At 40.6% G+C, this 25,498-nt stretch overlaps 1 protein-coding gene across 1 annotated transcript; it reads left to right on the top strand.

Moving 5' to 3' along the window:
* Positions 1 to 635: 635 nt before the first annotated feature.
* On the top strand, positions 636 to 25,498 carry LOC141961822 (cytosolic phospholipase A2 epsilon-like). The gene is made up of 20 exons (XM_074909160.1): positions 636 to 662; positions 2,239 to 2,311; positions 9,771 to 9,907; positions 10,246 to 10,377; positions 11,571 to 11,611; positions 12,535 to 12,577; positions 13,165 to 13,228; positions 14,612 to 14,772; positions 14,978 to 15,070; positions 15,734 to 15,771; positions 16,449 to 16,605; positions 17,084 to 17,220; positions 17,775 to 17,997; positions 19,162 to 19,276; positions 19,907 to 20,044; positions 20,762 to 20,869; positions 21,923 to 22,114; positions 22,579 to 22,745; positions 24,214 to 24,397; positions 25,260 to 25,498. The coding sequence occupies exons 1-20, from the start codon at positions 636 to 638 to the stop codon at positions 25,496 to 25,498; spliced, it is 2,469 nt and encodes an 822-aa protein (XP_074765261.1).

The raw sequence follows: 25,498 nt of genomic DNA, 5'->3' as shown, positions 1-25,498 counted from the left end.
GAGTCGAGCATGGAACATGAAATGGAAGGTGAGATGCGGATAAAAACCCATTTATTTCAGATGTGTCTTTAAGCAAAGACCCACCTACTTCCTATAGGCAATAAAAAGCTACAAAGTCTTTTGCATGTGCATTCGTTTGTTGGGATGTCCTTGGCCAAAGAAATCCTTGTTGCCCACTCCTGGGCATCCAGATGGACCCTGGCTGGTGTCAGCCACCTCCACACAAGGGGCTGCAGTTTGACAGCCCTCCAGTGTGCTGAAGGACTGTGGCTTCCTCAAAAAGCGATGGGGATGCTTTAGAGTATACAGCATTTGCTCAGCACCCATAACTGTAAAGGGGAGATCCCTTTCAGGTCTTAATGTCCCTCTAACTAGAGCTGCAAAGCTGATCCTTCTGCAGTGCTGGAGCCTGCGTGCGAGTGTGCAGCATGCACTCACCTCCCAGGCAGAGAGGAGGAGGAGGAGGAGTTGGGGATTGCTCAAGTGGTGGTGGCGGGGTGAGGCGGTGGTGAGTCAGTCACTAACACACCTGCCTGCTCCTGGCAGCTTAAAGCACAAGAAGCTGCCTGGCTGAGACTCCCCTGTAACCATCGCTGCCACATTTTACACCTGGCTTGGACGCGGAAAAGACCACGATGGGGCTGTTCTACAGTAAGATCCAGGTAAGAAAAAGAAAGAGGACTCTGTTCGATGAGCTCCTTGGCAATAGGGGACCCACTGTAGGAGGTGTTTTTCTACCTTCTGTATCTTCAGCTGTGAGATTTCTTCTTCAGCACCAAGGCAGAGAGGAAAGTGGCGCTTCTGTCTGCGTTTTGTGCCTACTTTGTGTTTTGGCCTTCAGGAATGCAAGGACTTTAATACTGTAGTAATTTAATTATTTTGAAAATCCCCAATTAAAAAAAAAAAAAAAAGATATCTCTTTGTTTGTTGCTGTTTTCTTTTACTTCCATCCAACTGGGCTAGGCAAAACGACCCACTGAGGAAAACCAAGAAGGTACCACTAATGTCAGTGAGAGCATGGGGAAATCCAGGAAACTAATATTATGAGAGATGTTACATATAGCTCTTAAAAATTGTGGCAGTTTTGGGGCATAAGGGAATGAATGGTGACACATTGTCATATATTGATCTATGTATTGAAGTACTAGTCCCTGCTCTACTGGTTGAGCACTACCCGACAGGTAGTGTGCATGAACTGCCTCTTATATGCATTTGTTCCATCACTATGTAGTTATACTCTTTCTTTTTTACTTCTCGTGGTTGTTGGATTTTGGTTGGGTTTTTTGTGGTTTTAAGGGTTTTTTTGGTTGGTTTTAGTAGCTGTGTTTTTGTTGTATGTTTTTGGGGGTTTTTGTGTCACTTAGCATTAAATGTGCAGCTTTTCCTCCTTTTCTTTCTTTAAAAAAAATTATCTAGGGAACAAAGTGCCTCTCCTTCAGTCCCCATACTTTTGATTAGGTATCATGTTTGATCCTTGCTTAGGATAAGAGAGGATGACAAAACCAAACCAGTTTCCTGGTAGGTTTTTAAAATGTCTTTTGATACTTAGGTTTAAGTGGTTTCCCAAAATTTTCATTGATACTTTGCTTAAAGGAAGATTGGATGAACTGAATTATTTGGAGAGAAACAATTAAAGTTGTTGCTTTCACTGCTCCCTTCTGAGAAGTTTGGTATAGGTCTCTGAAAGACACTTTCAGGTCCTCATTTTCAAAGAGTCAGCACTGCTCTGCATCAAACATAAAAATGGAGTTATACAGCTATAAACCAGCTGATGAGCAGCGTCATTACACCATGATATCTTTACTAATTCCTGCCCTGCTAGATTGTCTGCTGGTTGTTGTGAAATATAGTGGATATATATGACATCCTTTGAATCTGCACAGACCAAGATGTGCGTCAGCTGTATTAGTAACACAGCAAGGCTCGCTATCATACATGTCTCTCTGATTGGGTTGTAAGAGTCAGACACCTCAAGTTGAGGCTTACCACAGGTTTCCTAAGAATGGAAAATGGAGTACACCAGAGATTTGGTCTGTGACTGAATGTACATTTTGGGTCTTGGGCCACACCCAGCTGCAAACCCTCTGGGAAAAAGGACAAGACAATGCACAAGGAAGAACCTCCATTCATGTTTTGGATGGTTGGAATTGAAATACTTAATTCAATGCTCTCTCTGACTGTGCTTCTGTTCTTTCTCTCTGCATGCTGATCCCGTGCATTTTGTATGCTGTTCAACAGACAGAGCCCTCTCCATGCAACTTGCTCACTGTAAAAATCATACGGATGAAAAATGCCAGGAAAGCAGACTTGTGTGAGTATCTTTTTTTTCCCCCTGGAGAATCCACATGTTTGTAAAACTACTCAGAAAAATAACCAAGAGTCACAAGCACTACAGAGTATTTATAAAAGGAGAGAGAGACAGATATGTATGACTGTAGATGAAGGTGAGGTAGAATAGTTACAAGATACTCTTCACCAGTGTAATGCTGAAGTCTAGCCACGAGTTGTAGTTCAGATGTTTGCACAGAGTGCATAAAATGTTTCACATTGGGATCTGCAAAGAAAGGTTTTGTATTCACAGGGAAGTTTAGATGGGGCACCTATTTCTATGTTCCTTCTTACAGTAATGTCCACCCCGTGCATCTCCCTGCGCCTATCGCAGAACATTTTATGTGAGCTCAGGACTGCATGCATGACATCTCTCAGGGACTGCCAAATTTGATTCAGCCATAGGAACAGCCATGTTTCAAAACTTAGTTGAGGGCTCACACTGTTGGTTTCTTCTGTTCTTAACTATCTTTACAAAATGCCCAGTTATGATAGTTACGTAAAAGTTTATTAATGCTCCATATATATCTGAATTACAAGCACTAGGAAAAAAGGTGTGAATGACTATCACCTCCAATCTGAGGAGATGGCGGATGGTCTTGCATTTATTCATTTATGCAAATAAGAATCCAGAAAGTTTCTATAGAAACCAGATGCTAATTTTGTTCAGTTAAAATGTTTCAAGACAAGACTTCTGTTTGGGCCTTTCCAAAGTGATTTGCTTTGAGTTCTGCTATAGTTTCTCTAGAGACCAAAGGTATATGAAGAAGTTTCTCACACAGATTTTTATTGAAGAGAAGATACTTTGTTGTTGCTGAATGTATGGGGAAGAAGAGTCTGTACGAACCTCCCACTGGACTATTTCTAAAGTGCAAAAAGGAGATTTGAAGCTCAGATATAGCCTGGAGAGAAATCCCTTGCTACAGCTAAAACCTATTTGAAGGTACAACCATGTGCTCTGAACTGAAAGAAGGAGTTGTGGAAAATTACAGCCCTTAGATATCTCCCCACGCAATCATGTTCTATTAAATCATCTGCATGATAATGAGCTTACCAAATTTCCTCTCCACCTTTTTCTCATCTAGATCAATGCTTTTCTTTTTTTTTTTTTTTTTTTAGTCTTGAAATTATTCTCATTCTGAAGGGAGTTTCCTATGTTTTGATGCTGTCCTTCCCAATACTAGAAAGTTTCTAAGACAAGGGGCAGGTACTGAAATGCTCAGGCATTTCTGCTTCCCAGTGGAAGACATGTCATGGAATGACAGACATTCACCACCAACATTGCCAGGCGATCATCTGTTTGAAATGGTAGTATCAGTCAAAATATTGAGGGGGAAAAAAATTTGCACAAGAAAAACAAAACCAAAACTTACAAAACATTAATGTTTTGCTTGTTGGGTACTTCCATCATGTAGGAAAAGAAAATCATATCAGTCATGGCACTGCCTTCTTTACGCTTAATTGTCGAATCTGTTTTTGATTGACAGCTGATTAATTTGAGTCACACTGGATTTTGCTGAGTGTAAAATCTGTCAGTTGCATTTATCAGAAAGATCTGCTTTCAAACTATTTCAGGATGTAGTTTTCTATGTAGCCAGACTTGTAGAAGTCACATATTTCAATGACGTGTTCTTTATCATATAAAATAAACCTATATTTAGAATGCTTTAATAAATTAATTTAACCTCTGGTTAAACTCACTGGCAATGTTAAAACTAGTGTAAATTGCATGTTGGTAACTCTATGTGACTTTCACTGAGAAGCAGCAAAATGGGAGGCTTAAGATAAAAGATGTACCACTTGTACAAAGTTTTGCTGGCTTGTGTGTAAAACTGGGGGAACATTGTTGAGTTGTTTCAGTCATCTTTACAGTTCCCTGGAGATTAGCCTGACACAGCCTTAGGAAACCCAGAAGCATGTGGACTTCCATCACCAGTGATGTAGACTTTTTTACAGTACTATTTTCCTAACACTTTTTTTTTTTGTTCTCATTCTTCCTTTTCTTAACTCTGTTTTTATCACTCCCCTTTTCCTGCAAACTTTTCTAGATAGCACAAGTTGGCAAGTGTCACCTATTTCTCAGTCATTTTATAAATTTTTAATGTTTTAAATCAGCTTCTTCTATCTCTCATCAATTGTGCCCATCCTTTTGTTTCCAGAGTGAATCCCATTTTGTTATTTTCTCCTCTCAAGATTCCTTGTTGCACTAGGTTTATGTAGAGTTTTTGGATCACTTTAACACTCATCTGATGTTTAGAAGGTCTCCCAACCTGTTGCTGCAGGTTAACTTCATTATATCTGCTCCATTTCCCAGGTAACAGAGACAGGAAAATTAATCCATAACAACAGACTCTTGAACTCTCACTTACTACAGAATAGATAATACAAGACCTTTAATGGAAGTTCAGTGCATAAGACAGTATTTTTATCTAAGACAATTTAAACAGTTTCATTCTGCTTTTTAAGTCCCAAATCTTTTTTATGTCCTCTTGCACTATTTTCTGTCTCCTTTTCTCATTGATCCATAAGTGTATAAATTATAACACTAATTTCCACTTGTGTATTGATGCATAGCTGGTATCATTGATAACACCTGGGAATCTAGTGCCTTGTTTGTGTTCTCCACATTCCCCCTTCCCACTGAGCACACCCACGTCCCCATCAGGCTCACCGGGGCTCTTGATGTTCCTGGTCCTCTGAACGCTTGCCAGTTCCCAGATTTGGGTGTGTATCCCATCTTCATCCTGACTCCCTAATGGGGTGACACCTGGATGTGCCACCAATCCAACCCACCCTTAAAAACACGGTTTTCTTTGCAGAGAATTTCAGATTTCAAGTTCAGCCTCTCACAGTCCTTGGGCAAGCACCATAGCTCCAGAACAAACAGAAGGGTGTCTTTTCATAGCATGTGGTTCAGTTTTGGAACTCCCTATGGCAGGAGATCACAGGTGCCAAAAGTTTATGTGGGTTCCAGGCAGAGACTGGGCAAGTTTCTAGAAGAGAAATACAGTGAAGGTTGGCTTAGGAAGTCTCTGAATTGTGATGGTTGGGAGCACATTACCCTCTCATGCTCTTCCTTAGACACCCACCTCTAAATGTGGGCCTTATTCCCCTCTGGCACTGATGTCCATTCCTAACAAGACCAAAGATCCTTCCCCAAAAAAGACAAAGGGGCTAAAGAACAAGATACTGGAGAGAAACAAAATCATTAAGTAGAACTAACACATGAAAAAGTTACCAGTATTAAGGGTTAAACAAAAACTTAAAAATAGGCAACTAGATGGGAACACTGAGGTCAGCAGATTTAAGCCATTATTCCCTGTTTCCTGAAAACATCCAAGTTCCCTCAGTGGAACTGCTTGTGGGCTCTGGGCTAAATAGACCTTGGTTGGTGTAGAGTTAAAAATATTCTTCAGCATTTTCTTAGTAAGAAAACTTTATTTTTGAAGCTTTTATGGATTTTTTTTTTCTAAATTAGGCTTGTTAATTTTGAAAACTTCCAAGTTTTTGACTTTTTAATATAAGACTTTTATTATTTTGGGTATTTTATAAAATTATTAAGTATGTTTTACATTTTAATCAGAAGTAGTATTTTATACCATTGCAATAGCAGTTCTGCCATACATGAGACCAACTCATGGAAAGGCCCTTGACATCCTGAAAAGAAATATAGCCAGTGAGATACATTATTGTTTGAGGAACTATGGTCCAATGTGATACTTATTGCACTTCCTCTGGTGGGTTTGGTTTTTTTGTGGCTTGGGTTTTTGTTTTTTTTTTTCAGTGGTGTTATTGTTTCATTGTTTATTACTTACTTCACCATTTAAGCAGTTACAATTATATACCAACAGCCTATTGTTCTAGGTGCTGCTTGAAATCTCATTATAAAATAGAAGGAAGTAGATTGATAAAGCCAAAGAAAGGAGAAAAGGAGGAAAAAAGTAAGGTTATTTAGTAACATCTCAATAAAGGTATGTTTTAACGAGGGATGTAAATGAGACTAGTGGTACTGGATTAGGGATACTTGTAGGGTGCTTCACCAAACGTGAAGGGCAGGTGGGAGAAAGTGTGAAAGCTTTTTGCTGAAGTTTAGCTATTAGGAAATTAATGTTGAGTGCTCCTTGGAGGCTGGAACCGATCTTCCAGGACTGAATAAATTCTGATAGCCTGACTGTGAAGGCCCTTGAGAAGAAAGATGTTTACTTTTACAGAAGTAACCCACATTCTTATTTAAAAAAGAATATAAAAATTTCCAGTTATCTAAATTATCTAATATTCTGCACTCTATAAAACAACAATGCCTGCCTGTCTACCCACCCTCAGCCAGATTGCTGCTCAGCTCCACAGTATGGGAGGGAGAAGAAAAATGCTTTTCTCAGCTGGTGGTGACGTGGATGGGTCCAAGTGAGGTGAGACATGATCAAGGAGATGATCTTGGCAAACCAGTGTTTGAGACCACATCCTTGGTTCGAATCCCTTCAGCACAATAAAAAAACCTATACCCTAACAGTCATGAAAAAAAATCTACTACTCCCTAGAAATAGCTTCAATGTGAGCAACTAAAGGCAGTCCAAGAGGAGAAGGATGTCCAGGTTTCTGTCTGGGTTACACGTGGGCTGGTGGTTGCATTGGTTAGTATCAAAAAGGAGGTAGAAATAAAATATGAGCCCAACTTATTTAAATTTGGGCTGTCTATGAGACAGGTGAGATTTTTAGCTCAAGCCAGAACAGCTGTTGCCCTGCTGTTGTCAGGGGTGCTAGTGTGGTGCTGGGGCTATGGTGTTTCTGAGCATGGGTCATGTCACTGTAATGTTTTTTAATGGTAAAACACAATTAAGATCCAGTCCTGCTGCTATTCTGGAAGATAATTACAAACTTAGTGTAATAACTGGACGAAGAGACCGTGCTGTAATAAACACCTGCTGCCACGCCTGCTTTTAGCAGGATATTGCCCCACAGCGATACCTCCACGGCTGCCACCCCAAGCATGTTTGACGGCTGCTCACGTGCTGTGGTCCAGGGGAGGGACACAACGTGTCGCTGCTGTGACTCTGCTGTGTGTACCATGTGCGAGCGTAATCGTCGTAGTTAGGTGCTGGTACGTAGTTACGTACCAGAGTGATGATGATTTGCTTGCATGTGGCTGGCAATGGGAGCCTTGTATGTATACGTGAAGAAGTGTTTGATACAAGGCCATGGGATCTTGCTGTGTGGGCACAGAGTAAGCTGTGGAGTTCCAGTTCCTGAATCTGCTTGCGCCTGGAGCTGGTTGGGCAGAATACAGGCCTGAAGTATCTGAGATATGTAAAAAAGATTTCTGGGTATTTTAAGTGCCTCTCTTATAACACCTGGAAAATACTTCATGAGCAAGAGGCAAGTAGGTTTCACCTCTGAAGTACAAAAAGCATCACCAAACATGTTTTGCAGATGGGAAGAGGGAAGCGTGCTCGTTTAGTGGCTGTGTCAGAAGTCCCCTAGAGAAAGTCAGAGATCTGAAAGGAGATGCCAGAACTCTCTTGTCTTACAAGGAGTTATTTATTAAAGGCGCATGATACAGTACAGTAGCATACAGTGATCACTTGCAGAAAAGAAAAGATTGGTGGACTTCAGAAGAAATATTTTGTTCTTTGCCATAGATCTAGTCAGAGCATGTATTGCTCTTTGGGAAATGTCAGTGAAATAAACTTTGGATTGATCACACTTTTATGGACTCGGGTCCTTCTGATCCTCCTCCGAGTGTGGACAAGAGCCAACAGCAGACTGTGCTAATATCAATCTGAATTTCCCAAGAGCCAAAAAGGATTTTCATAGGGACATTTCCTGTATACACACAAAAGTTTGGGAGTGATAAGGACTGTTGCAAACTCAGCTATTTTCTATGTGTTTGGATTTATTTTTTTTTTTGGTTAGAATTCATGTATTTTTGTACATACCACAACTGCCTTCAAAGTTACTTTTATTTTGGTGTCATTCAGTTACTCAGAAAAAGATGACTTTTTAGTTTCAGGGGAGTCGGGAAAAAGAAAAAATAGAAGGCTGGCTTTGTTAATTCTTCAATTACGCATGGAATGCAGTAAAGGTCTAAGTCAGTTCTGTGTTTCCCAGAGTCAGGTCTACCAGTAACAAGACCAACTCTAGTCAGACGAAGGTGTGTCTGCTATGCAATGGCAGGAATGCTTGAATAGGTGGTGTTACACATAGAGGAAATAGAATGCTAATGATGGGATTGGCATTTATGGGCAATACTCCCCCATGCTATCTTTGGTGCTTGTGTGGGTTGTTGTCCCTAACAGATCATATTCTGTAGGGTGATCATCCCTGACTTTTGAGTGTGGGTCCACAGGACTGTTGATCTCATGATTCACGTTTGCCTTTTATTACTTAACAGCTATGACAAAACATTTGCAGGCAGATTATTTTGACCTCAGAAGGAAAGTGCTGCTTGATGATGTAAGCACTGCAGACTGCTGTGAACTGCTGTTTCCTACTGAATCTTTGGGTCTGAACGTCCCTCACCTATGAGGGAGCTCAGGTGGAAATCCAAAGTTTACAATTGGCCTCTTCATCTGGGAGAGGAAAATTAAAATACTAAAGATGCCCTCCCTACATCTAAAAATTTTAAAATCACAGGTGAACTTTATGACCTGAACACGCCTCTAATTGAAACAGCAAAGCCAAAGCAATGCAATCTTGTGCAAAGAAGCAACATCACCTTGCTCTGTGCTGGGAAGCACAGACAAGTTTTCACCTGTCCATCAAGTGTTGCAAATACTCTTATTCCTTCCTGGCTGCGACACAGAGATGCAGGTGAAAATAGTGGCATTAAGCAATAAATTTTTATATGGTTTTACTGGTGAAAACTCTCCCTTGGGACAGCTGCTTCTCAAACCAAATGTTACGCCATCAGACTCTTCAACATTTCAATGTTTTTCTTACATGTGCTCATTTTAATCCACAGAAGATTAAATGCAATTCACCTTTTCCTTAGATGATGAATTTATTTTCCTTGAAAATTTTTCTAATTTTTTTTTTTTCTTGAAAAGCTCTGTTGTTGATTTCTGTGGTGTGGGTGCATGTGTTCCCTTTAACTTTTCAAAAGGGAAGAAGGCACACTGAGATTAAGTGCTTTGGTGGAAGACCTTGCCTTCTGTGACAGCAATGGGGCTTCATGGGAACCTTCAGTGAAATGAGCTTCTGTTGCCATTGTGCTGGCAGCCAGATGTGCTAGAGAAAAGAAAGGTGCTCCAAAAATGTAGACAAGATGGAACTTGCAGCCAGAGCTGCCTCAGAAACATGAAGGCATGTTAAAATTAAATTTAAAAATTAATTTTAAATTTTAAATTTAAAAATTTTAAATTAAAAATTCGCACAGTACAACACCTTACAGGGTACAAGATGTACTTCACTGGTCCATTGCTTTCATCTTTCTGTCTCTTCAACAGTAACCCAGTCAGACTGCTACGTGAGCCTAAGCCTGCCAACAGCTTCAGTGCAGCATTTCCGCACCAGAACAGTCCAGAACACCAAGAACCCAACATGGAACGAAACTTTCCACTTCACGATTCAGAGCCAGGTTAAGGTAGGAATGGTGGCTATCCCCAACAGGTATTCTTACCAGATATCAAACCTGCTGTATAGCCCTTCCATACAGCAGATCTCTCTGAGTTCCTTTGCAAAGTATTCACACTCTTTTACTGTGGTTACTCTCTTTCAGTGGTTGGATAAGACTGTATCTTTCCGAATGGTCTATTGTCTGTAAGAGTACAGCTGCAAAATGTCTATTTTACTGTTGCCTTTGCTTTCATTCTTGAACTTCTTTCCCAAATTCCTTTAGCTAAAATGAAGTATCTGTGGCATCTTATGTTTGTTACACCTTATACAAGCTTTTTGCTTTTTTTTTTTTTTTTTTGATTCCAGAACATTCTGGAGCTGAAAGTTTGTGATGAGGATAAAGTAACTCAAGATGACCATCTCCTCACTGTATTCTTTGATGTCTCTAAAATTCAGCTCGGAGAAAACATTCAACTGTCTTTCCAGCTGAATCCACAGGTAAAATTCAAGGACAAAGATAAGGAGACGTGGTCAGGTGAAAATGTGGTTAATTCATCTTTCTTGTCATGTGTCCCATACACAAGCCATTCTTACTGCCTATTTAGCCATCTGAGTATGTCTATTTCAGAGGTTGACACCCAGTATTGATTCTGTAATTACTGCAAGTTTTGGATAGTGCTTCTACAGACAGAATTCGCCAACATTGTTTGGCTTGATTGCCTGGTTGCTGTCCTTGATATCAAACTATTGAGAGTTTACCCCAATAGTTTTCGGTATCCCTTTACAGTTGGATCTGGTGGTTCTGAGCTCTGTATTATGTTCTGCTAATATAGAAGTAGATCTGCAGTCATAAGCTGCAAACTTAATATCAATAAGTGAGTTTTTCAGCGGGTCTTGGATTCATAAGGTTGAAACAACTTTATACTGAAATTTTAAGGACAGTGTTTAGGCCTAGAAACACTTTACTTCAGTGAGTCCTGAATTGATTTGATACCTGTTTTGTAAAGGCTGGCTCTCCATGCCGTATTATTGCTAGGGACCAACAAGATAATTGGAGTTGCACCAATCCTGTGAAGGAGGAAGGAAATCTCAGGGGGAGGAAATTACAAAAGACAAAGATGAAGACAGCATGCAATGAGTCTATGTGTGCAGACTCCAGCAAACAGAAGCACACCCTCCAGAACACCCTGGATTTTATATGCCCAAGTGCCCCACCATATTATTGTGCCACCAGGCCCATCTGTAATAGTCTGGGGGTGAGGGCTGGGAGAGGGGTAGGGTGATTTGGCTGCACCAGAGAAATCCAGCCTTGCACATGCTGAGGATCAGTGGGGAGCACTGAGAGCTTGTGGAGGAGGACAGGAAAGTGGAATTGTAGGTGGCCTGCGAAACAGTGGGGGATTGAACCTATGACTGCAGAAAGGGGAGCAACCGCCAAGAGTCTTGTAGTAGGTATTACATTTGGCCTGCAAGGTCCAAATTAGGAGTCTGCTAAAATAATGGATACGATGTTAGAAGTATGTGACACTAGAAGTATAGTGGATGGAACATGAAGAAAATCAAATCTGTTGCATGTGCAGTAACGAAAGGTGGACACTAGCTTATAGAGTCCCCCGAAGAGCAGATTCCTTAGGGTATCTCTCTTTGCAAGAGAATCAACCTGCAGTGACTGCATTCATTTTCTTTTTCAGGGAAAAGAGGAGCTGGAGGTTGAATTCACAATGGAGAGCAGGTGTGTAATGTCAAATAGGTGATCAGTAGAAATGTAAGCCAGAGGTAAAACGTTACTGACACAAAACATCACTTTACACTTGCAGCCCCTAACTTTATTCAGTCACCATCTGAATAAAGCAGGGGGGAAGTTTGGGTGTTCTGGAAATGTTTGTGTAGGACATTTAACAGAGAAGGGGTGCGTGACCATGCATGATGTGTGTGCATCTACACTGGGCATCCAGACATGCAGAGAAGCTAGCACAGATGCTGATGGGAGCATAGGGATGTCCATGATGGCTGCTGCTCACTAGGCTGCAAGGGGCATATTCTGCACAGGAGGAACTTTTAAGTTTCAAACCCCTCTTGTTCCTTACTGTGCGATCTCAGGTGTTTGCTTTGTAGTAAGATTGTGGGAAAATAATACTTGGAATTTGTTTTAGTTGTGGGAATAGATAAAAATTGGTTTTAGTGTCTCTATGCTGACTGCACAGTTGATGGGGAGAATGGGTGTGTAAATCAGTCCTAGCGCTGCTAGCTGATTTTTAAGGTAAATGGTATTATTTTTTCTTTTTTTGTTATGGGATGTTGGATGAATTCCCTAGTTTTTCAGCTCTGATCTCCCAGGTTTGACTGAGGAATACAGGACAATAGTGTAATTATGCTATCCCTGTGTAAATTTGCTTCAGTGTGCCAGAAAACAATCCTGTCTTATACAGTGAGGAGCTGATCTCCATACATAAAGTTCAGACTCAACCCTAGAGGCAAATAGGATTGCATGTCCAGCTACAATTTCTGATGTTGTTTGTTTATGTTGCCTGTCCAAAGATGGACTTTTAAAGATAAAGTTGATGAAATAATGTTTGAAGAAGAGGTTTTTTTTAAACAAACAAAACAGAAAAAGGAGAAAGCTGTTTTTTAATTGTTTTTCATTTTGTCTTTTAGTCCGGATGCTCCTGAAAACATTGTTACTAATGGAGTTTTAGTGGTAATTTTTGTTTCATAATCCTTTCTCTGTCATACAGTAATGCTTATTGCAAAGCTGGCATCAAAGGTACTGGGCAGCTGCTCCATACAGTGGCATGAAGGCATTGGCCAAGAGGCAGCCTAAAGCTGGTGTCGATGTTGGCTTTCCCGCGCGGTCCCCGCTAGTGACTCATGCTGGGACAGGTTGCCACTGCAAAAGCTGTGAGCTGTCGCCGGCGCTTGTCTCTGCCCAAACTGAGCTGGGCTCAGGCAAGCGACACCCCTCCATCTGCCTGTGGAGAGCTGGGATGAGCATCCTGCCCTGCGCCCCTTCCCCTGTGGCCCATCCTCCTCATGCCCTTGTGGGACTGCTTCTCCAGGCAGGACTGAGCAGATCCTTTCTCTTTCCTCGTCTCTACATGATCTGTTATTTCCCACGTGGAAACCCAATGCCACCTCCCCAGACCTGGTAGGGAGGATTATAGGCTGGTACAATCTCTCCCCTGAGGCCCCAAGCCCCTGCACCCTGCATGAGCCCAAGGGACTGGACGAGGCAGAGCTCTGCTGACAGCAAATGTCTCTTTCTCTTTCCCTGGTTGTCTCTTATAGTCCCGCGAGGTTTCATGCTTGGAGGTGCAGGTGAACGGCGGGAGGCTGAGGAAGGACAGTACAGGTGAGCCTTTCACTGACTTATGGAGCAAATCTGGATGCCGCTTTATGGCAAAAGCGCTCAGTGCTTTACACTTGAATGCCCTGTTTTATAGTTATTTAAGATGCAAGACAAAATCTCATGGATGTCAGTGGCCTGTGGAGGGGGCTGTAGTTGGTCAAAAATATACAAATTATTAAAAAATGCAGAGTGATGACCATGTGGTCTGGTTTCCCCACAAAATACTTTCTTCTCTAATAACCACTTATCAGATGCTTATAACTTTCCAAAATATTTGTGCAGGGAATTGGAATTTTCTGAGTCTTAAACAGGAGCAAATTCCTGTTGTTTCTGAATTCAGAGATAAAGAATATGAGCAGAATGAAGACTGGGCCTCCTTTATCAATTTAACTTCTCAAAATTCCTGTAGGAGTAACAACATAAAACATGCCAATAGGCTAAACACAAGACACACAGTATATTACCAAAGACACGTGTTGCACATTTTAAGCAGTGCATCACTCCAGTGTCAAGCCCATGCTTGTGGACCTGTGTATCTCCTACGCAATTTTTAAAACATCACACTTGGACATCTGATGGCCCCAATCCTGCAAACTGCTTTGGCACATGGATGATAAGTTGAACTCAGCTGTCACAGTGAAAAATTTTGCTAGATGGGACTGAAAATTCTTGTGTGGGATAATTCTTTTGAAGGGTGACTATATACCTTTGAGTGTTTGAATTTACATAGTGTATTTCACCTTGAACCTGGGTTGATAACATTCTATATAAAAGATCATTTTTCAGTTATTTTAAGAGACGTATCTGGGGCTTATTACATGAAGGCCAAAAACCACCAGGCATCATTTTTGTAAGTGTTAGAAATTTTATTTCAGAAGAAATATTACAGGTTGAAGTAAAGGGAAACATGATAGAGGGGCTGAGATTTTACTGGTTCCAAAGAGAACAGTGCTCTGCTACAAAAAAAAAAAAAGTCTCTCAAAAGTCTGAAATTTTCAAAATACCTTACTATTATACCAGAAAAATATTTTAGTACCACACACTGTCTTATTGCTGTAGTACTTTGAACATTTCAGACTTTCAGGAGAGAGTACTTTTTTTTCCCCAAAAACTGTTACCAGCTGTGAATCATCATCTAATGACTAGAGCAGTAGTCTCAGCAATAACAGTGTATATGGAAGTGCAGTGGTACTATAGCAACATTTACTATATAACATATTCTGCACACGAGCTCTAAATCAAAACCCAAAGGCTCAGAAAGTCAGTCTATTATCTTAGAACCTGGGTATCAAAATGAGGTCATTACTTAGGAAAAACATCTATTACATTGCTGTGCAAAGAAACACATTTTTTTAAGAACTTAAGTTTGAAACTCCTTTACTTCAGAAAGAAAGTTTGCATTAACCGTGGACGGGTCATACGAAGGAACCCAGACCCACACGCTGAGCTCCTGCCTCTGCCCGACCTCCCCGGCCAGGTTCCATTACATCAAGTATAACCAGTCAGCGCTCACTGTGGCTCTACCGCGGCGGAGGCGGCTCAGCAGGGTACGTGATCTCCGCTAATGTGTAGCTGGCTTTTTGCTGTGTATTTCTTTGGGGACCTCCAAGACCCGAGTGTGTGTTGCAGGTCTGTGTATGCAGGGAATTGGTAAGTGTATGTATGTAAGAGAGGCAGGAGAGACTGCTTTTCCCCCTTTTTCCCCCTTTTGTATGCTAGTTAACTGTCGTTGTTTTTAACCTTTTTTTCCAGTCTCTGTCGAGTCAAAATGAAAGCGATATGAACCAGTCTGTCACTCTACCTCTGAATTCGCTTCCTATACAAGAGAAAATAACAATAGCAGAGGTGAGAACAAGTCTGTCTTAATAAAAAGCAGTCCAACACACACACAGTTTGGTGGGTGATGAGAATCTTACAGTTCAGTGATTCAGTTCCTGTCAGACAAAGTGCATGCTACAGTGTAAGGTGTGAATTACAGTCACTCTACAACTATGCTTTTTTTTTTTTTTCTTTTTTCTTTTATTCTGCATGTGGTTTCAGGCATGCTGTTCAGCCCTGTTCTGAGTTTAAATTAATTTCCTCAGGACATATTATATATGTTCATCAACATAGTGTAGAAGCTAACAGTAATGGATATGACAGTTAAGACTTATATTTGCAAAGGGAAAGTCTGAAGCAGAAGATAAACCAGAGAATACCCATATTCCTGTGGTTCAGATGCCCAGCTTTCAATGACCTTCCCAGAAAATGAAGGTTAAACTAGGTGTTCAGCTATGAAAAGCTGAGGGGCCCTAAGCTCACCTGGCTTGGATGAATGGCTCACTTCTATTCCACTCAGACTCTACTGGAGCTCATTATATCTCTCACAACCCAGACCATTGCTGGCCAGATTCTGCAGCTGCACTGCTGATATCAAAAATAGTAAACCAGCCCATAGATGGAGCGGGGGAGGAAGGCGCAGGATTAATGACCTGAGCATGCTTACACTGTTTGTATTGCGATTTTCAGGACAGGACAATTGACTTGTACACAAAGGCAAATGAATGGTAAGTGAGTCTTCAGCAAGACCTGATCCTGTAACTGGGAGATCTTTGCACCTACACAAAGCTCATTTGAAATCAGCAGGGGTCCATGCAGGCTCAGTTGTAAGTGGAGGTGTGTTCATCTTTGGGTTGCAGGCTTTTGTTTGACAGGTTCTCTGTTTTCAGTGATGGAGAATTAAATCATGGGTCCCTTTTCCTCCAAGTTTCCAAGCTGTTAGTGCAGCTCAGTAAGCAGATCCCCATTTGTGTGTGCTGTTATGCCCACAGATGGAGCGAGCAGCTCCAGAAAGAAATAATATTTCCATATTATACAAATAAAATAACGCCAAGGCATGGTAAGCTCTTTCCCTAATCAACTGCAGTGCCTGTTGACAGCAGTTACCTAGTTAGAGGCATGTATGGCAGGCACTACTGAAACTTGAAAAATGAGCAAATAAAACCAGAAGTGTGTTGTAGGAACCTTGTTACCATACCAGGAGAGTATGTCATGTTCTGCTCTGCCTTCCCATTTGCATTCTTGTTAGCAGCTACAGCAATTAGCAGAGGACTGTCTGTGGTGTTGCTCTTTCTCGTTTATTACATTATACGGTCCATACACTGGTTTGTACAAACACATACAAGCATAGCTGGAGTTGACCACTGCGGACAATAATGATATAATATTCGTGCCCTGGTCTCAGGACTCAGGGAATGTGTTTCAGGCCAAGAAATCTAGACGCCCGCTTGGGGTTTGACCTGTGCAGTGACGAGCAGGTTTTCCTACAAAACCGTAAGAAGGTGGTTGCTGCTGCACTGAAGGATGTTCTTCATCTGGAGGAAGATCTGCAAGAGCATGAGGTAACCAGAAAAGGCACTGCTGGGGGATTTTTCTCTTTTTTCTCCCTCAAGCCTGGAGTGATTTCTCACCTCCATCCAGGTCAGGAGTGAGGATTTCTGTCAGCAGCTCCTCCTCCGGGGCACTGTTTGCAGCCAGGGTGATCTCAGCTGGAGAGCTCAACAGTCTATCTGGATGAGCAAAGTCTCTATTTCCACTTGGCTTTCAACTGAATCATTTGAAGGTGCTTCAAACCAATAAGTTTGGTCTGTGTTTTTTAAAAATCCTTCCTGAAGAGCCAAGATCTTCTAGTACACCCCACAGGCATGTCCAGCAACTTGTATTATTTATAACTCATAGAGCAATGTTGCTTTATCTCTAATCTACATGCTTTAACTTGTTAGTTTCGATGTTGCTTTTTGATGTCTGTCATCTTTTGACATAGATGTGCTTTAATGCCACTTTCCCACCTATGCTTTCTGCCCTTTTTGTGTTGAACAGGTGCCTATAGTGGCTGTGACCACAGCAGGATGTGGGATAAGAGCACTCACTGCCATGTATGGCAGCATTTTGGGTCTTCAAAAGTTGCGTGTTCTGGATTGTGTTTCGTACATCAGTGGCTCATCTGGCACAACATGGTGAGGAGACATTTTTCTACTGTTGTTTGGATCTTGTTGTGTTAAGCAAACCACATGTTTTGTCTAGGGCTTTAGATCTCATGGAGGGTAAAAGGGGTCTATTGAGTTATTGCTTCCACCTTTGGTTTGTGAATGCCAGGGTCACCCATGAAAGGCTTTTTGTACGTCATACATTTGGTGTCACTGAAGTAACTTATACCTAACCACAAGAGGAGACTTTCTTGCAAGTGCAAACATCCTCAAGTGTATGCAAAATGATCCTTTATGGTTATTTACTGTTGGACAGAGACAGCATAGACAGCTGGTGTAGCTGTTTGTGTTGGATTCTGGTGTAGCTGTTTGTGTTGGATTCTGGTGTAGCTGTTTCTGTTGGATTCCAGATCAATTGATTTTTGACTGATTGCCTTTAGAATTGCATTTCTGTTCAAAGTAAGCTGAAAGAAGAGGGTAACATAAAGATTAAAGAATAAGTGCCCAAAGCTCTGCAAAGTATATCCTGAGTTTCAAAACCATCTTAATTTCTATCTGCTTTCCATCATGTTTCCTGTCTGCAGGACAATGACGAAACTGTATGAAGATGCTGATTGGTCACGTAAGGATCTTGGAGAAATAATTATTGAAGCTCGGAAGCAAGCAGCCAAATGCAAGATGGGGGCTTTTTGCTTGAGAAGTATGAGGAATTATTACAGAGAGCTGAGCCAAAGGACCCAAGCAGGACACAAAACATCTTTTATTGATCTGTGGGGGCTCATGATTGAATCCATGTTAAACGATGGGGTAATGTCTATACATCTTTCTTCTCATAAAGCTGTTGATTTGATCTTTATGACAATTATGAGAAATTAAAACCCTAGGAAGAGACACCTGGCCAATAATACTGTGTTTGGTATGTAGGCAGAACACCACTTATTTACATTAATAACTTGGAGGCATAGTGTATGTCTACACTGCAGCATGAAGTGTAGCATAGAAATGCTCGGACTAGCTCTAAAGTAACCAGCATGCTAATAAACACTGTAGCTGTCCAAGAAATTTTTTAGGTTTTTAGAGGTTTTTTATGGCCCCATGCTTTTGTCTCCATGGTCGTAATATTTAAACAAGTTGCAGTCATACTTTGAACATACTGCAGATGTACCCCCGATACACTTACTGCACTTTGTGATTTAGTGATGAGGAAGTGTACAGATCCAGATCTCCTGAGACATCCTAGTTACAGAAACTGTGGTATTGCAGGTGCTTTTCAGCTACTTTGGATTTGATCTTTTGGGACCTCCCATTCCTAATTTTGCTGTAATGACATATGCAAAACTTTCCATGTAAGCTAGCAGACTGATTGATAGCTGTAGAAAAAGCTATTTTGTTTTAAAATCCTGTAAACATAGTTTATATTTTGTCTAGGTGAAACAGATAAAATGAAATACTCTCATTTCACATATTTCACATTTTATTTCTGGCCCCAGTTGTACATAGCAAAAATTGCTAGAATTTAATTTGGCTGAAGTACACTCCGTTTCATATATAAGATAAATTGTTAGTATTGGACAGCTCAAGGATTTTTACTCTGTGGATGTTAACTTTCAATATGATTTTCAAAAGAAATCTTGACTAGAAGGGTCATTAAGAACTCATATGTGTAACAGATAAAGTGTGTAATAGGTGAATTACCCAGATCTGCTCTATTGTTTCACTTACATTTAGCAATGCAAAGTTAGCATAGCATGTGAAGCAACTCATTACTGTTGTTGCATACTGAATGTAGAAGAAGGCTGGTTATCTTAACAATTATTCCTATTCCCACATTTTTCTTGCCCTCTGTTATTCAGGCACATGGAAGCAAATTTAGGAGGGAATTCGGGAAAATGATACCTCATATTCAGACAGCTGATATCTTTAAGGAGCTGATTGTCAGCTAACTGGTTGGTTTTATTTTTCCAAATCCAGAAATGCCATCACAAACTTTCTGATCAACGTCGGGCAGTGAATTGGGGTCAGAACCCACTGCCTATCTACCTTGCCCTCAATGTCAAGGACAAAGTTGCCACCAAAGATTTTAGAGGTAATTTTTCAATTCGGGAAAAGAGCTGATTTTACCTGGGGAGATATAGCATGGGGATACTGTAAATATTGATTTGTTTTAAATTCTCATACCAAGGCAGAAGAAGTCTTGTTCAGAGATGTAAAGAGTAACTGGGCAGCCACAGGATAGACAGCAACATTTAACTATTTCGTGAGATCTCCTGGCATGTTAGTGTGCATATTCAGACATTAACTTCAGACTAATAGCACAACATAGATCTGTGACATCTCAGAAACCCTATGAATTTTTAAAGAAAGTGATTCACTGGAGCTTTAAGGTTGCTTAATGTATATTTTTCATGGTCGGCTAAAGGCAATAAAAGAAGTAGAAGTCTATCTGTGTTCTAGTCCACCTTCCATGAGAAAACTTCCCACTTGCTAGACAAAAAGAAAGAAGAATTAAAATTTTTCATTAGCCCTGACATTGTTCTTTCACAAACCTGCAGACAGTGTGATAGCTGATTTGGAGGTGGCTGTCAGTGGAGTTTGCTCAGGGCACGTGTTAACCCATTTCTCCTGTGAGGGCTGATGCCTGAAAGGTTTATCCCATGATTGGTGACCTGACCATTTTTAGCAGCAGAGCTAACACTGTTGGTGTGTGTTTTGGCAGAGTGGGTAGAATTCACACCATACGAGGTGGGCTTTCTGAAGTACGGCGCCTTCATTCGCGCAGAGGATTTTGGCAGTGAGTTCTTCATGGGTCGCCTGATGAAGAAGCTCCCCGAGTCCCGGATCTGCTTCATGCAAGGTGACTCACCTGCCTTAGGAAGTGACAAGAAAATACAAACACTAATGGGTCTGAAAATTAGTCCCCAGCAACCTGCTGTGTCGCATGTCACCGCAAGGGTACTGGGTCACATCAGAAATGGCTCAGTATCTCAGCCAGCTGAAATTCAGCATGTCTCCTAAGACTTGCTCAACTGCTCAGCTAGCAGAGATGGTTTTACCATTTGGATTGAGATAAAATGAAACTAAAATGGTAAATAAGTTGTTATGTACCTTTGTGAGTGCTTTTGAGGCATCACCATTTCCTGTAGCTTGCAAAACATTTTGAAAGTTGGAAATCTATGAGACTTTGTGGAAGCTGAAGGAAATGTTGAGAAGAAATAAATAGGGCAAGAAAGAGGGGAATCAGGGAAGGAACTGGCTGAAAAGATTTCTCTGTCAAAGGAAAAAGGAAATGAAACCAAGAGAATGACAATATAAAATTTCTAAAAAAAAAAAAAAAAAAAAAAAGTTGTTCCAGATAAAACATGGTGGAAGGAAAAAAAGTTTGAAATTTCTTCTGAAGTAAGTTTGCCTTTTAACTCAACTCTACTACTGAAATAGGTGTGCGGGCTTATCAAAAGTTGGATAGAAATGCAAAAAAGTTAGAGAAGATCTGTGGAAGGAAGAGACGCAGTTTTAAAAAAAATTTCCTTGTGCTTACCTCAGTACTACTTATTATACCATTCCCACTTCCTAGGAATGTGGAGTAGTATCTTCTCCAAAAACCTCTTGGATGCCTGGCATGCAGCTGACAATTCAGAGGACTTCTGGCACAGGTGGACCCAAGACAAAGTGACTGAAATAGGTAAATCACAAGTACCTTTTGACTTATGGCATCCTTTGTCCAGGCCCCTCTGATATGGCAGTTGTGCTCAATTTTCTCATATTCTGAGTTCTTCTGTCATCCTGTCACTCTCATACTCTGGGTATGGGAGGCACTGGGAAAATAAAGCGATGTGATATAAGCAAAGAAGATAGGGATGGATACATAAGGTGTGTTAAAACACTTGGAAGAACTTTTGTCAAAGCCTCATGTCAAATATTTGTTAGCCCGACAGAAGCTTGAGCAATTCCTTTTCCAATATCTGTCCTGCATAGCACATGCCTCCCTCAAAATCTGATTGATTTAGAGGAGGTCAAAAGAGGTCAGTGGAGTGGAGCTCTATTACACCAGCTGAGAGAGGCAGCTCTGTACTGAAAGACCATTCTTTGAAAATACTCACGAGCATCTTCATGTAAAAATTCAAGCAAAATCAGTGATTTCATAGTGAACAGACTTGAGTCAGGATTCTGTAGACTATGTTTTTGGAAAAAAACACCCAAACATCTGGGTTTATATAAATAATTTGCAAGTTTGTGTTGGATTCAGCTGACCAAACCCAAACCAAATAGAGCAAATTGTTTTTTAAAAATAAAAATATTTAATTGGAAAAGAAAACATTAAAATTTTAATTTTAATTTTATAAATAAGCTTTGAATTTCAGATTTAACCTACATAGTATCTAAAAGCACTAATCCCCTCAAATATAGAAATAAAATTATTTTCCCTGTTTTTCTTTGCTGGGAAAAGTGAATATAACGTGTACTAAGATCATGGGGTTTTTTAATGAGAAAACTGCTCCTTTAGACAGACATGACCAACCAGGCTTTAGAAAACAAAAGTAATTTTATATTTTGCCAAAAGATTGAATGGAACTCACTGCAGACCACAGGGAAAAATAATGCAGTGCTGAGAGCTATGAACACACGGTTACTGTTGGTACAGAAGAGTCGCTGACCCTTTCTCCTCTTTGGGACTAGCCTCCTCTCAATCGTGGTTATAATTCAGTTGCATGTCATTGATGCCATGTATCTCCAGAGGAACAACCGGACTTGCCCGAGAAGCCGTATGAGATGGCTACGTGCATGTTCACTCCTACGAGCGGTCTTTCCACGGCTCTCCGGGATATCCTGACAGACCGCCCTGCCGTCTCCAAGTACCACAACTTCCTGAGGGGCTTCCAGATGCACAACGAGTATATCCAGCAGGAGCATTTCGCAAAATGGAAAGGTGTGGACAGCACTCCTGCCTACGTGTCTCAGCAGTCATTGGGGAAGGCACAGGGGCTGGGATTTAGCAAGGGGCATTTATACAGCCCAAAAAAGAACTGAGTGGGTTTTGTGGTTAGTGGTTGGTGCTTCCTAAGAGAAGAGGAAGAAGAACAGTTACTCCTCACGTCTTTCACTTCCAGTAACACAACTGTTCAATTTTTGGGTTGTTTGGTACTGAAAGTCCTCACTGGGTTGAAAATCACTGGGGTGGGGCTCTGCACATATGTAAAACCTGCCATGGGTTTGGTGCATTCATGGGTAGGAAAGACCAGGAAAACATGAGAGGCTGAATAGAGCTTTAGGACTGCTGTGAAAGCAAAGGGAAAATCCTGGATGGGAGGGAAGCTTGCCTTCCTTTTGCTTTCTAACTTGATAGATGTCTTTCTGCAGTTTGCTAATATCTCTGAATCTTTTTATCTTTAGACACTTTGTTAGACACCTCTCCTAATGACCTGAGAGGCAACGCGGAGCACCTGGAGTTGGTGGATGCAGCTTTCTTCTTTGAAACCAGCTGTCCACCGCTTATGAGACCAGAGAGGAAAGTGGATGTCATCATACACTTAAATTACACTGGTGGATCACAGACCTTGGTGAGAACTCTCAAAACTGTCTTTGTTCAGTAATGGCTTTTCCTTTACTTTCCACAGCTTTTAGACAGGTGTCTGTAAAATGTGAAATTTAGTGGAATTTAATAACATGGAGTTGCCAGACCTTAGGAGAAGAATAGAAATTCCCAGAGGGGAAAATATCTCTATTCTAAAACCACTTTTGAAATAGCCCTAAGTGCTCCACCAGTGAAGTACAGAGAGAGTGGCACAGTGAAGTTATGATGGTTGAGCTGGAACTTCCATTACAATATGTGGAAGATTTTATAGCATAAATATAGCTGGAAAAACTGTGTCTGTGACTCAGATGCTGAATTTAATTTGCATTTTCCTTAAACATATAAATTTTTCTTTGTCTTTATTTTAATATGTGGTTTTCTAACTGTGCAAGAACAACCTGGCAACTGAAGAATTTCTCCATCTTTATTTTTACCTCTTTTAATAAATACAATTTTTATCCTTATATAGTGGGCTTGAAGCAAGATATCAAATGCATCTACTATGTTTGCAGAAAATTTCATTTGATTAAAATGGTTATATAGATTTTGAAAGTGATACTCACCATGCAAAAAGAAGATCTAGATTTCCAAATATATACTTGTAATTGTAAGCCTGTCCCTGAACGGCACCACAGAAAACACAAAGTTCACTGGCTAAAGTTCCCTCATTTTCACAAGAGGAAGATAACCTCAATGCTGTTCTTACATTGTGATGCCATGAGAAAAAGTATTATTCCTGTACTGTAGCTGGAAAAAAGCATATGTCATAATTTGCACTACATTTCTTTCTTGTAATCTCAAGTCTTTTGGAAATAATTAATTCAAACAAACTGAGGTGGTACTTCTGTGTTTTGTTAGATAGTTTAACAAAGTTGGTCATCACAAATGAGCTTTCTGATGAATGCTTTTAGAACTATATTTTGAGACCTAAAATATGTTAGCTTGAAATCTCATATTATTTCTAAAATTCTAAGTTATAGAAATGGTTAAACTGGTCTCAAAACCTTGCTAAAGCCTACTGAGGTCTACTCACAAGTTACACTGCTACATAAACTGCTATGACTTGATTGAATCTTACTGTCTTGGGCTGCAAATTTAGTTTTGGTTAGATCTAAATTTTTCTGACTTATTTCTCCTTTAATTAATGATGCTTTATAACAGTCTTTGAATTCATCTGTTCTGTTCCTAAATCATACTCCTACTTTAGTGTCTTGGTACATATTTAAACTCTCTTTACCATCTTGATATTGGGTGTTTTCCTGCAAGACTATTTTCAAACAGCTTCTCAGGTAATAAAAGAACAGTCCCTGGGGTTGCAGGTGCTCACATTATTGCCAGATGTCCAGCTCTGTCAGTCTATTTTTTTCAGTCTGGCAAGAATTACTGGGCATTCGCAGCAGCCTGATCTTGTGTATCTTCCTTTCCTTGCATTGCTGCTGTTGGTCCATGACCAGCCCCTGGAGCAGGCTTGCAAATACTTCTCAGAACAGGGAATTCCATTTCCCAGCGTTGGGCTGAAAGATGACGAGAAGAACCTGAAGGAGTGTTACATGTTTGATGGTGCAGACACCCCAGGAGCTCCTATGCTGCTTTATTTTCCTCTAGTGAACGACACCTTCCAAAGATATGTAGCACCTGGTAAGTTAGTACCCTACTAATTTTATTGACCCGATGAACTTTCTTCCTCCCTAACTGTTTTTTTTCTCATGCCAAACAAAAATCCTTTGATTGCTTCTTTCTACTAGCAAATACATTGCAAATAGGATGACACAAACTATTTGGTATGAAATCCTGTGCATAATTTTAGTTTGAGTCTTAGTGCAATTCAGTGAAAAAGAAAATGTTCTTCTGAAGCAGATGAATGGGAACCAGTTTATTCTTGTGATTTCCAAAAGTTTACTTCAGGGTGTAGAACAAAGCATAATTTTTAGATTATATATTTTTATGACAGTCAGATCGAGGGGACAACTACCTGTAGAGTATAGAATGGTTCTGTGGAGGGCCACTGTTCTTTCTATTTGGGTTGTTTAATGTGTTGGCTGTATATGCTGGAAAATCAAAGCAATAGTACATAAACTAATACAGTCACAGTGTCCTTTTGGACCAGTATTTGAGATGCAGGCTTTGTTTTCATGATGATTTCCAAGGCTATTAATATTCTGCTTCCTCCTATCCTATACATCTCATTATTTCTTCTACCATTAGTATACATTCTACTCAAGAACCTGCAGGGGAAGATGAGCACTTGTGACCACATAAAAAGACATGCCATGAACTGGCCAGTAGAAGGTGCTGGTTGCAACGGAATGGTGTATGACACAACTATATTTTTTTTAATTCCAGCAGGCTTTGTTCAGAGGTAGATTTTTAGAGACTGTAGCACTGGACTTGTCTTCATATCAATTGTATCTGCGACTTCTCTAAATTATTCTTGACACAGTCTGTCAGAGTAGTGTAATTCCCTGGGACTATACAAAATCTTCCTCTTTTACCTTGACAGGCATGTCACGTAGTGCTGCTGAAATGGAACTGGGCAAGGTTGATATCTCCAGTTTCTGCTCTCCGTATTCAACCAGGGAGGTCTCACTGAAAGCAGAAGATTTCAACAAGCTCCTGAAGCTGACCAATTACAACATCATGAACAATGAGAACATGATTCTTCAGGCCTTGCGCACAGCTGTGGCACGGAAGAAACAAGGTCCGAGCCAGCCAGTATCACAAGCACAGCTCTCTGACTGA

This window comes from Athene noctua, chromosome 6 (genome assembly GCF_965140245.1).
Source record: "Athene noctua chromosome 6, bAthNoc1.hap1.1, whole genome shotgun sequence".
NCBI lineage: Eukaryota > Metazoa > Chordata > Aves > Strigiformes > Strigidae > Athene > Athene noctua.
This window is presented reverse-complemented; position numbering and strand designations above follow the sequence as displayed.